Source organism: Taurulus bubalis (genome assembly GCF_910589615.1).
Source record: "Taurulus bubalis genome assembly, chromosome: 1".
NCBI classification, from domain to species: domain Eukaryota; kingdom Metazoa; phylum Chordata; class Actinopteri; order Perciformes; family Cottidae; genus Taurulus; species Taurulus bubalis.
In genome coordinates this window covers 2,300,984-2,314,451 of record NC_136589.1, presented here as the reverse complement: position 1 = coordinate 2,314,451, position 13,468 = coordinate 2,300,984, and the positions used below count along the sequence as shown (strand labels likewise).

Sequence of the window (13,468 nt, the reverse complement as noted above, 5' to 3'; positions counted from 1 at the left end):
TTTATGTCTAGACGCTGGCCCTTTAAGGAGCCACTTCAGCTCAACACCTTTGCTTCTGCTGCCCTCTAGTGGCCGAAGCTCTCGCTGCACTGAAATGAACTAAAGTTTCACCTCCATGTCTCAAATGAAACGTCTTCCACAAACGTGACCTTTACAAACAACACGAAGAGGAGAATGAGTCACAGTTGTTTGTGCTGCTCGTCCAAACACTGTCTTTCAAAATAAAAGCCCATAAAGGCATATATTCAGGCTACAATGCAGGTTTTTCTTTTCGTTGCTACCGTTAGTTGTGCTTTCCGTTTATTAAATGTCCCTAAACTTAAAAGTTATGACGTCGTTCTTTAAATGTTTTTTAACACCACATTTATAAAACACACCGAGCTCTTCAGTTAATTAGAGCTTCATGAAGCGTGAACGCTCTATTTTTATAAAACGTCACTTTATTTTAGCTTAAAAAAAAGAGATGAAATTTGTTTTTTTCATTAGATTAAAAACATAAAGAAAAGGCGTGAAGAGAAGACGGATGTTTGTTCACGTGACGATGAAGGATGATAAACATTGTTATTAATAAATAATTAAAACCACCTGCACATTAAACAATGGAGAACTCAGAAGACACAACACACCAACACATAGAGAAGCATGCAGGCGCACAATGGAAAAGGTTTATTGAACTTGATCAGGAATGTAATCAGACTTCTGACTGAAATGAATGAAAGAAGACAACAAAAAGAGCAAAATGAATCGCAGGTTGCTCCGACAGACCCGGCAGGCTGAAGCCTGGACCTGCGTGTTTCTCTATTCCCTCTACACTCGTCTGTCTCTACGGACTAAAAGGTTATTGATCCGATCGGTGTCGATCAGCTCGGTGCTTCTGATCCACGGTTTGGTTCCAGCTCCCCTAAAACACAATTCTTCATAAATATAAACGACAACAAAAACACCAGTTGGTTGATTATTTGTGAGCTTCTACACAACCGCTGGAAATAATAATAAAAAACAGGAATAAAGTTGATAATTTGGATCTGCTGCCGGGTTTGAACACTCGGCTCGGGTGTTGTTCTTCTTCCTGGTGGCTGTTTGGGTTCTTTGCCCTGCGTCAGGTCTGCCAGGCGCTGCTGGACTCACTCCACCTTGCTGTAGTCCTCCACATGGCCCAGAACCTTCTTCCTCTGCCGGATCATGTGGAAGTAAAGCTGGGGGAAGACTTGGGGGGGGGGGGGGGGGCAGTGTGTTACCAACAGAATGAGCTTTACAACAACAACAACATTGAGAGGCACAAGTCACAAAACATGGCCTCCTGAAATATGAGCCAAAGAAACATGTCAATGAATTACTGTGATGCTGACCAACATTATATTCTACAGACTTAAGAAAACCGTGACCTCAGAAATCAAAACCACTTTAATAGGTTTTGCAATTGAAATTACAATACTAATATAAAAATTGTGCAATTTTTTTTCAACATCTTTCAACCCTAATGTTTACACTTTACGAGTGACACATTTGTGTTTTTCCTGGAGGAACAATACCGTCTCGTTTTAAATTAAAGAACTGAATAAAAGTGAAACCTCCGTGACTCACGCGGGATGTAGGACACCATGACGAGGATGAGGAAGGAGTGGTAGTCGAAGGAGAAGTTGTACTTGTTGGGCAGCGTGACGGAGTAGAGCCCCGTCTTCTGGACGACGGGCAGCGCGGCGTAGATGGTCAGCAGCTCGCCGCTCACGCCCATCGGGTACAGAGCGAAGAAGAAGGTGTACCTGCAGGGGAGGTGCATGATGGGAAAAGACTCAAAAACACATGTCTGCTTTCCACTAAAACACTTTTTCCTGCAACGGAATATACTTTTTTCATGTGCATGGAGCAGAAGAGAAGACTTTTTTTTGAACATACAACAGATTTCACTGAATAATGTCATATTCCATATAATTACCCTCCTTATAATAACCAGTAACTGTTGTAATAATATAGATATACAGCTGTGTGTATGGGTGAAGCTCCCACCTGGCCCACTTGATGAGGTACGGCAGGTGGTTCAGGAGGCTGAAGGTGTAGAACGAGTAGCGGATGATCTCTGTGACGGTCCAGGCCGAGACGAACAGCAGCACACTGTCCTCACTCTGCACCTGCAACCAACACAGCAGGGTGAGAGGAGGAGGGGAGGGGGAGGGGGAGGGGGAGGAGGAGGAGCTGCATGAGCCACTCTTCATGCTTTCAGATCAAACTGCAGGCAGACGCTCGAGCGTCCCGGGTGTTAGAGAAGAACGATGCAGACAAAATGTTAACGAGAGAGACGAGCGTCAACGACAGACACGCGGAGAAGAAGAAGGAGGAGGAGGAGGAGGAAGAGGAGGAGGAAGAGGAGGAGGAGGAGGAGGAGGAGGAGGAAGAGGAGGAGGAGGAGGAAGAGGAGCGTCCGTTATACATACGGAGAAGGAGGAGCAGAAGCAGAAGAAGAAGAAGAAGAAGAAGAAGGAGGAGCAGAAGAAGCAGAAGAAGAAGAAGAAGAAGAAGAAAAAGAAGGAGAAGAAGAAGAAGAAAAAGAAGCAACCGTTATACACACGAAGAAGAAGAAGAAAAAGAAGAAAAAGAAGGAGAAGAAGAAGAAGAAAAAGAAGCAACCGTTATACACACGAAGAAGAAGAAGAAGGAGAAGAAGAAAAAGAAAAAGAAGAAGAAGAAGAAGAAGAAGCGTCTGTTATTCACGCCACTAACAACCAGCGGAGTCATTCCTGCAAACCTGCAGCCGGATCCGCCGTCACTCACTCGCTACGATCTATCGGAGCAGAACAGGAGACACGTTGATGCTGAGAGGCGGGGCTTAAAACAGGTGTGAAGGGAAGCGGTCCTACCTCCCTGACGCCAAGGGGCGGGGCTTAAAACAGGTGTGAAGGGAAGTGGTCCTACCTCCCTGACGCCAAGGGGCGGGGCTTAAAACAGGTGTGAAGGGAAGCGGTCCTACCTCCCTGACGCCAAGGGGCGGGGCTTAAAACAGGTGTGAAGGGAAGCGGTCCTACCTCCCTGACGCCAAGGGGCGGGGCTTGAAACAGGTGTGAAAAGAAGCGGTCCTACCTCCCTGACGCTGAGGGGCGGGGCTTAAAACAGGTGTGAAGGGAAGCGGCCCTACCTCCCTGACGCTGAGGGGCGGGGCTTAAAACAGGTGTGAAGGGAAGCGGCCCTACCTCCCTGACGCTGAGGGGCGGGGCTTAAAACAGGTGTGAAGGGAAGCGGCCCTACCTCCCTGACGCTGAGGGGCGGGGCTTAAAACAGGTGTGAAGGGAAGCGGTCCTACCTCCCTGACGCCAAGGGGCGGGGCTTAAAACAGGTGTGAAGGGAAGCGGCCCTACCTCCCTGACGCTGTGCGTCACGGCCCAGGTGAGGAAGACCCGGGACATCACCTGGAAGCCGGTCAGGACCACGGAGGACGGCACGATGCCTGAGACAAAGAGGACAAGACGGGTTAGGACTTAAAACAATTAATGAAGAAGAGAATCATCAGTTCTTCATTATTATTGGATGTGAAGAAATATTATTTCACGAGCACAAGAAGTTCTCAGCTAAACATTTATCATTTATTACCCTGTTATTATTATTTCTTCAGTTGTTTGTGAGAAAATATGATATTTAATCTCCTAGAAATGTAATGAAAGTGACAAAAGCTTGAAATTAACTGAATGTCAGCAAAGAATAAGAGTTGAGTTTCTTCAGAAGAGAAATTCATGCTTGAATTATTAATATGTTCTATCTTTTAGTGGCATTTTTATTGTTTTTTGTTTTGTTTTATGCTCTCTCTTTGTGTGTGTGTGTATATGTGTGTGTGTGTGTGTGTGTTTGTGTGTGTGTGTGTGTGTGTGTGTGTGTGTGTGTGTGTGTGTGTAAAGCGGCTGCAGGGAGTCGATGATAATCCTCATTAATGTGAGATAATGTATATATGTTTATATAAAAATACATATATATATATATTTTTTATTTAGATTAAAATGTAATCACAATTGGAAGAGTAGCCATTAATATTTATTATATATTTATATTTATTTGAATGATGTGATTTATGTATTATGTAGATATTAACGGAGGCAGAAGGAGACTCACCGACAGCACAGTGCAGAATCTGAGAAAAGAAAACAGAAAGAAAGATTATTAAAACTCATAAAAGATTATTATAACTCATAAAAGATTATTATAACTCATAAAGATTATTAAAACTCATACAAACATTATTATTATTATTATTACTCATATAACTTAGGAAACGTGTGAAGGAGAGTTCACGAGGAGTTAGGAAACGTGGGAAGGAGAGGTCACAAAGAGTCATCATCATCATCATCATCTTCATGAATCTCATCAGTTTATGAACGTATGAAAATAAACCTTAGACCTGTGAGATAAACACATCGATTGTTTTCATGCTGCGTCACTTTAAATGCTGCCGCCGCAAGGCATTGTGGGACGGCGTTATCTCCTCTCCTCTGGTAAAGGAAGTTCCAGTGCATTCTAGCTGAAGGAGAGGACAGGAACACGGTGTCACATCATAAACGGTCCCCTGTGTCTCACCTCCAGCAGAGCGCCGGTCTGGAAGAACTTCAGAGGCTTCTCGATGGAGTAGTACAGACCGTGGTAGCTTCCTCTGGCCAGGTACGCTCTCACCAGACCCACCGCGATCACCAGCCAGCTGCAGTGTACACAAATATATAAATATATATATAAATACATATACGCTCTCACCAGACCCACCGCGATCACCAGCCAGCTGCAGTGTACACAAATATATATATATATAAATATATATAAATATATATATATAAAAATATATAAATATATATATATATAAATATATATAAATATATATATATATAAATATATATAAATATATATATATATATATATATATATATATATATATATATATATTTATTATGTCTGCATATATAAAAAATATATATTTAAAGAAAAATATATATTTTGTTTTTAATATGTATATAAATAAATATACATATATATATTTTGTATCTATATATATATATATATATATATATATATATATATATAAAAAATATATATATTTTGTTTTTAATATGTATATTAATAAAAAATATATATATATATATATAAATTGTATCTATATATATATACATATAAAAATATATATATATTTTGTTTTTAATATGTATATTAATAAAAAATATATATATATATATATATAAATTGTATCTATATATATATATATATATATATATTATGATGTACAAATTACTATTATTATTTTACATAAAATATCTGCCGATGATCCAAATAATTTGATTATCTAAAAATGTATGAAAACCTATCCGATACCAGATATTTTACAGTTGATCGAGACACTTAATAACCAAAAGATGATAGTAAAATGAAATACTGATAAACAAAAAATATTTAAATATAAAGCAGTATTAAGAAATCTATCATTCCTCCTTTGCCCCGACGTGAGGATTTAATAAACTTTCCTACTAACAAGATTAGAAGTCAAACTATTTAAAAAAAAGTTTTTACTTTTGTGCAAATATTAGAAACTAGTTAAGTATATGTGACCCGTTTCAACTCATAATATCCAATGTAATAAAAAATATATTGAAATAATGCATTTGCATGCAGCTATTTGTTTTGCACCTGCTGCCTCAAAGCATCAATCATTAACAATACATTTTACATATCTTAGTTCAGAATCAGAATTCTGTGTCCACACACACACACACACACACACACACACACACACACACACACAGTTACACTTTGCTCTCTTCGTACCCGTGTGTCCATATTATATACAAATAAGCAAGATAAATATAACAGAGACATTAAGGACAACAGAGTAGAACACAGAAACAAAGCATCAGCATTAACATTTAACATATATATATACACACACAATATAAATATATATACTGTATAATATATATGAACAATTAATTTTGGATAGGAGTGCAGAAAGGTGGTAATAGTGAGAGTAGTGCAAGTGGAGGAGTCTGATTAATTGTTTATGTTGTTGCTGCATAATGAGCATAATTCAGACATTAAATTAAGAACAAAGATTTTAAGAATATTCCTGAAATTCCAACTAACTAGTATAATACAGCTGTGGCTCTACAGAGGTCAAAGGTCAGCTGCAAAGAATGTGACGTTCATGGAGCGGCACCCAGAGCCAGTCTGCTGCTCCTGGACTCCGACACCCGACTCAAAGCCGCCCCGTGCCGAGGCCTCGCTATGTGACCCGACTGGTCGAGCAGAACGACGCCCACATTCACTGACGCCGCCTGAAGGCACCGGCCGGAAAACAAGGACATCTTTATATGAAACGTTTAACAAAGAGTTGAGAAAACCAGAGAGGGCTTCTTGTTTTTATCTGACCAACGCACACAACTCAAAGAATGTCTATTCTAATATTAATTCATTAATATGTACACAATACAACAAATGTATATAAATCATTATATTAACTAATTAATATAGAAATATATATAAACAAATATATAATATGTATGAATTTCCCATTTAAAGAGTCAGTTCACTGACCTTTGACATTGTGTGCTTGATTGGGATTATTTCTTTATTCATCAACTAACCTATTAATAAACCTATTAGTTATGTTTTAGTCCTAACTCCACTCCTTGTTTTTCATGTTATAATGTCAACGGTCTTTTTTTTCTCTCCATGCACTTTTTTTGTTCATTGTTATCCATTTATGTATTTATTCCATTACATTAATCAGATGTATATTTAACCTTTGAGATGAATAAAAGTCAAAATGCAGTAGTTGTCCTGCAAAAAACATAATAGGACCATGCGTGAAGAAAACCCACACTTAAATAAATAAATAAAAAAGCCTGCTGGCTCCAGACAAACACCCATCTGTCTTATTATGTATATATTTATTGTGTAGTCTAGTATTGTACTGTATAGTATGGTATTGTCTTGTATTTATAGTAGTGTACTGTATTTTATTGTCTCGTCGCCATAACCAGCAGGACAGGTGGATGTCTGTAGTCTAAAGTCTGTAGTCTGTTAATCTGTATTAACCCTTGGACGGAGGGGGACGTTATTAACCGTTGCACACCCTGCGTGCATGTTTCCAATAATAAATACATACAATGTGCGGATCAATAATCAATAGTAATTCTCCCCTGACACCAACAAAAAAAAATAAAAAAATAGCACTGCAACATTACAAATAATAAATCCTGCTCCAATTAATGAATGAGCGCTGTATTGCGCAACAGCACGCGCACACACTGACCCGCAGCAGCATTAGCACGAGAGACACGCGCTCCTTACCCCGCTGTCATGACAACGTTGTAGATGACCAGGTAGGCCGTGGCCAGGGCCCCGGGGCCCTTCTTCCTCTTCGCGGCCCCGTCGCCGTGGCCCACCGCCTTGCTGGTCCCCGGAGCAGCGGCCGACATGACTGCAACCCTCTACGCTCTGTTGGGCCCTGGACGGCGGCGGCGGCGGCTGTCAGGTTTCACGGAAGTCCCGGAAACGAACGAGAAGGGAACGGGTGTGGGAGGGGCTAAACCCGGAAGTGACTCTTCTGTACATCCGCCTTCGATTTTTTTAAGACGCTCTCGATCAAACGTTTCTTTAGAAAAAACAGATCCTCTATGTGCAACTGTATTCATTCATTTATTTGTTTAGACAGTTTTATGTTTTTACGTGGATTACAATGAGCTGATCTGTCCCTGGGTGTCCACAGACTGTTTAGGACGATTAGAAAACTAACTATCTTGAGCCAACGTTGTACTCTTTGTCAGTTCCTCTGTTTTCAATTAACAGAGAAATTATTTACATTAAATGTTCAAGGAAAAAAATTTTTTTTAAGTTTTTTAAAAATTACATATGAATATATATATATAAAATTAAATTAAATACAACATATAAGTATACATAATAAATAAATACATGTATATAAATAAGTGTATTAATATGGAATAGAACCATAGACTGTTTAGGACTATAGAAAACTAACTGTCTTGAGCCAAGGTTGATTAACATGTTTTCAATCAACATTCTATTAAATGTTCAAAATAAAAATAATTGTTATTATATTCCAATATATATAAATATATAGATCCAATAAAAACATAAATATATATGTACATAACATAAATACATGTATAAAAATAAGTCACCCCCAGACAATTTCATACTGGTCACTCCCCTGCACATCACTTCATACCTCATATTTAAATACACTTGCCACATTACCATTCCACTTACATTTCACCTTAAAGACTCTTATCTGTTGTCTGCACACTTTATTTTATTTTATATTTGTTATTCTTTTGTAGATTTAATTGTAAATAATCATGCTTCCATTTCTTGCACTCTGTTTATTGTTTAATGTTGTGCACCACCCGCCATACAAATTCCTTGTATGTGAAAACATACATTGCAATAAATGGTTATGATTCTGATAAATATATTAATACATCTATTCTTCAGCCACATTTTTAAAGTATGTCATGTCCCTTTTTACTTTAATTTAAGTTCATTGTTCGTTTCATATTACTTTGATTATCTGTGTTGTACTTGAGTTTTCAGACTAATTACAAATAAATCACATAATTCAATGTATGTGATTTAACTCGAGTAACAATATGTAAACATGTTGGACGTCATTAAATAAATCTTTACGGGCTGACGTTCCTCTTTCACCCGCTAGATGTCAGTGTTTCACTGGTCTCCTTTGTGTAAACATAGGTGTCAAATCAAGTGCCAGGTATATTTAACCATTTTTTAAATAATTTACGTCGACGTGCTTTACTTTTAACAACATAAATAAAACTCTCACCAATCGCACTAAACGTATATATGAAACGTATTTTACCAACTGCCCTCTAATGGCCTTTAAATTCATTCTGATCAGGCGTTAATCAAGACAGCCACGTTACCGGAAGAGCAACTGGTGCGAGTGTAAAGCTAATGGACGAGGAAGCGATATTTGTTTAGGTTTTAGTCTCGAAATCACACACAAACACTCTGTTTTTGTTACGTAGCGTGACTTCTTTTTGAACCCTCACGATGCCTTTGTTTTCCCAGAACCCTTTCGACCAAGACGTCGGTAAGTAAAGCGATGTGTTTTCCGCTGGTTTGTTGTTTTCTTAGTGTGTCCGAGCTAACTGCGGCTAGCGTTAGCTCAGCTGGGCTTCTCTTCTTCTCTGGTGTTTTTATTTAGTTGTGGTTCACAATCGCACGTGCACGAGCCTCAGACACGTCGTTACAGTGGAGCCGACTGGTTGCCAATACGGTTATCGATCCGATTATTGGCTTAGGTCACTTAACTTTGTGTCTGATGACGTCACACAGTGACTGGATGACGTCGTTATGTCATTTAGGTCTGTTGACGTGAGTTGTGTATTTTGGTGTTGGACAACACGTTGTGTTGCTCGATTCTGCCACCAAGTTATTCTATGTAAAATGTATATTTAGTTTAGATTTGTATAAAATCCTCAAACAGAAACGATACACATGTTTTGTATTGTTGTTTTTATTGTTTAGTATTTTCAGATAAGTTCAGTGTAAATAACATTTGTGTCTGAGGTTGTCGATTTTTCCCATTTTAGGAGAACTGACGTTAAACTTCAGAATCTCCTCTTAATAAAATATGTTTTTTTAAAGATTTGTTTTAATAGTTTTGCTTTCCACTTAATAATTAAGTTATTTGACTTGGATTCATGGGTTTGCCAGTTGGCAGCTTTTTTTTTTTTTTAGTCCATTAATTGTTGTGAAAATAAGCAAACGTGCCAAATAATCTCGTTAAACATTATTTTAGTTAATTGCTGTTTTTCTTCTGTGATAGCTGAGTGAATATGAAGGATGTGGACTCTAAAGATGTCACCCTGGGCTTTAAGTATCTATGATGAGCATTTTACATTTCATTGGTCAAATAATTAATGAAGAAAATACATCTGGAGTCAAATGTAAAATTATATGCAAACTACCAAGTTATCTGTCGCTGTGACACCACAGAGCTGATATGACCAGACAAAAGAGCACTGTTGCTCTCAACTGTTGCTCTCAACTGTTGCTCTCAACTGTTGCTCAACTGTTGCTCGTCTTGTTGCTCTGAGTGTTGGTAAAAGACTTCCTATGAGTTGAGCATGTGAGTGATTTCCCTGTTGACGTGTCACAGGGCAGCAGACACAAAGACGGCCTCCTCCACTGCCTCATAACAATCTACACCTTTTATAGAATACGACGTAACCAAAGGAAAAACAGACGATGACGTCATCGTCGAGGCTGCCGCCGACTAAACCGCTTCTCGACTCGACGGCTCATACGAACAAAAAGTGTTTCTTTGAGCTTCTGGTCAGACACTCGCGACATGGAGTTTTAAAATGGTTATTTCCAGGCCTGGAGAAGTCATGTAAATGTGTTATATTCATGTGTTCATGTAAATGTGTTATATTCATGTGTTCATGTAAATGTGTTATATTGATGTGTTCATGACGTTCATTTACGCTGAGTTTGAAATAATGAATATGCTTTTAAAAGAAAGACTCAAAATATAAGCAGGCATACATACAGGCATCTATATAAATGTTTATTCTTTTAATCAAACTATTGTCTCATTCATTTGAGTCATTTAAGGTTCACTGTATGCTTTGTATTCTCATTGTTAGTTTAAATACTACATTTACTCACTTTTTACTGTTTACACCCAGACTTCACTAAATGTTTGTCGTGACATTTGGTTTAAAGTCATGGAAAAGCATTGGTCAGTGTGTGAACCCTGTGTTTCCAGAGAAGGCGACCAACGAAACCAACACGGTGGATGACTGGGGGCTCATCATGGACATCTGCGATAAGATTGGAACGACAGCCAATGGGTAAGGAGTGTGTGTGTGTGTGTCTGTGTGTCTGTGCGTGTCTGTGCGTGTGTGTGTGTGTGGGGTTGCATTGGCTCTGACTTCTCCGTTCTCTCGTGTTTCAGACCGAAGGACAGCTTGAGATCCATCATGAAGAGAGTCAACCACAAAGTTCCTCACGTGGCCATGCAGGCCCTCAATGTGAGTGAGCCATGATGATGATGATGATGATGATGATGATACACTTTCCTTCAACGCAAAAACATGTTCATCGTCACGAACCGGGACATTATGACGTGAATAACTATGTCACCAATTGATCTCAAAATGCGTCACATGGCAGGAATTAAAAAAACTGGGTCAAAACTTATTTATCCGTCCGTGTTTGTTCATTTATTTAATTCCTTCATGCCAACATTTGGCCCCTCCCACAAGGTATTACTAGACGCCCTTATTTTTCGTCCGTCTTCTGGTGTTGCATACACAAAGCATGTGGATAAACACATTAAACACCTACAGATCATCTCTGTAAAGACTTTTCTTTCCTCTCTCGCCCCAGACGTTCTCCTCACTGCTGGCCGACTTAAAGGTTTCACACGTAAACATCCATCATGATCTCTGTGCATGGATCCATATCGACCGGATCAATATCTATTTCTATCCTGGTAAACAAAGCGTCACGCTGTTCTGCAGTAAAACAGGACGGAAGAAAACTAAACGGCCGCTTCTCTTCTAGATTAACGGATCTTTGTTTTATTCTTTTGTCACATTATTTACAACATAATTCTCCCGTCTCGTATTCAGTTTTTATCTTCGTAACAAAGTTTAGTCCACACATCATCAGCCGCTGCCTTTTTATTGTTGACAAACAAACATTCTCTAAACAAACCAGTATTGTGCTTTTTGTTCCCGGGTTATAAGGCGCACCCTTTTATAAGCCGCATCTACTAAATAAAACAAAAGTCGTATTTATTTCATAAACAAGCCGCGGCGGTTTATAAGCCGCTGTTGCATCAGCAGCTGACGAGACTTTTTATTTTTGTGCAGAATTTTCAGTGTTGTTTACTTGAGCTCAAACAGTGCAGCCAGCAGCATCTGGGGCTAGCGCGCTAGCTCGCGGCTAGGTCGTTGCTAGCTCTCTGTCTCTGCAACTGCTGCTAAATTTAGAATCGGAAAAATTCACATATTAGCCGCACCGATATTTAAGCCGCACGGGTCAAAGTTGAGGAAAACAGTAGCGTCTTGTAACCCGAATTTTATGATATATAAAATAAATAGAATATAGATATTTTTCAAACCAAAGCCTACAACATCCTCTTGAGGTTCAAACTCTTTTTAAAGTGAGTTTTCACAGTTTAGCTGCAGTTGATCTCGTCGTTAAAGGTTTGAAGAGTCCATACTGGGAACGATGGGAATGATGGGAGATGCGGATCATCATGAGCAGCCGCTGTCACACGGCGCTCTATATTTAGACGTCGTGCGCTCGCTCTTTCACGTCTTTAAAACATTAAAGATTACAGACGCTTCACCTGCTGTTAATCCCTATTGGTTTTAACTCATTCATGCGAGTGCTGGAACATAAACCCTCCTTTCTATCTGTGTAATAACAGCTGTTTCATCTTTCTTTAACCGTCTTTCCTCTTCTTCTCTTGCAGTTGCTCGGCGCTTGCGTGTCGAACTGCGGCAAAATATTCCACTTGGAAATCTGCTCACGGGAGTTTGCTGGTGAAGTACGGAGCGTTGTGAACAGAGTATGTACATCATTATTATGATTATTATTATTATTATTATTCATAACATATCTTTATAACTCATGACTCCGGTCACGTTCACTCTGAACCAGGTTAAAGGCACAGTGCACGTTTTAGTGGTTTATGGCAACTAAATACTCCTCAGCTAAGCCCCGCCCCTTTCCAGGTGTGTCAGAGCTACGGTGGCCTACAGGTAGAGAGGTATCTTTAGGATATTAGTACAACTAGGGGCGACGAAATCATTGTATTTAACCGATTTGAATCAGGTTTCACTTTTGTGTTCGTGTTCACAGACGTATTGGTTTTGGATATGAATGTCTGTTTCTAAATAAAACGTGGTGCCCGCGTCCCTGCAGGCCCACCCCAAGGTGTGTGAGAAGCTCAAGGCTCTGCTGGTGGAGTGGGCAGAAACCTTCCAGAAGGACCCTCAGCTCAGCCTCGTGGGCGCCACCATCAGGTCTCTGAGGGAAGAGGGCGTCGGCTTCCCCACGGCGTCCTCACAGGTACGCTGCCCTCATTAACCACTTCATAGGAGCGTCCTCACAGGTACGCTGCCCTCATTAACCACTTCATAGGAGCGTCCTCACAGGAACGCTGCCCTCATTAACCACTTCATAGGAGCGTCCTCACAGGAACGCTGCCCTCATTAACCACTTCATAGGAGCGTCCTCACAGGAACGCTGCCCTCATTAACCACTTCATAGGAGCGTCCTCACAGGAACGCTGCCCTCATTAACCACTTCATAGGAGCGTCCTCACAGGAACGCTGCCCTCATTAACCACTTCATAGGAGCGTCCTCACAGGAACGCTGCCCTCATTAACCACTTCATAGGAGCGTCCTCACAGGAACGCTGCCCTCATTAACCACTTCA

General features: G+C 39.8%; 2 protein-coding genes across 2 annotated transcripts in view; one reads left to right on the top strand and one right to left on the bottom strand.

Annotated features, from left to right (window-relative positions):
* Positions 1 to 651: 651 nt before the first annotated feature.
* hacd2 (3-hydroxyacyl-CoA dehydratase 2) lies at positions 652 to 7,489 on the bottom strand. Its single transcript, XM_079230089.1, has 7 exons — positions 7,312 to 7,489; positions 4,558 to 4,675; positions 4,096 to 4,114; positions 3,351 to 3,439; positions 2,008 to 2,129; positions 1,585 to 1,763; positions 652 to 1,207 (listed from the first exon to the last, which is right to left on the bottom strand). Exons 1-7 carry the CDS (start codon positions 7,437 to 7,439, stop codon positions 1,125 to 1,127), a joined length of 738 nt encoding a protein of 245 aa, XP_079086215.1. The 5' UTR covers positions 7,440 to 7,489; the 3' UTR covers positions 652 to 1,124.
* Positions 7,490 to 8,970: 1,481 nt separating this feature from the next.
* Positions 8,971 to 13,468, top strand: part of stam2 (signal transducing adaptor molecule (SH3 domain and ITAM motif) 2) — a gene marked incomplete at its 3' end in the record, with an annotated part of 13,046 nt that continues 8,548 nt past the window's right edge. The window contains exons 1-5 of the mRNA XM_079226286.1: positions 8,971 to 9,097; positions 10,781 to 10,865; positions 10,970 to 11,045; positions 12,500 to 12,595; positions 12,952 to 13,098. Coding sequence (XP_079082412.1) covers positions 9,058 to 9,097; positions 10,781 to 10,865; positions 10,970 to 11,045; positions 12,500 to 12,595; positions 12,952 to 13,098 — 444 coding nt within the window. The 5' untranslated portion in view covers positions 8,971 to 9,057. The remainder of the gene's footprint in view (positions 9,098 to 10,780; positions 10,866 to 10,969; positions 11,046 to 12,499; positions 12,596 to 12,951; positions 13,099 to 13,468) is intronic.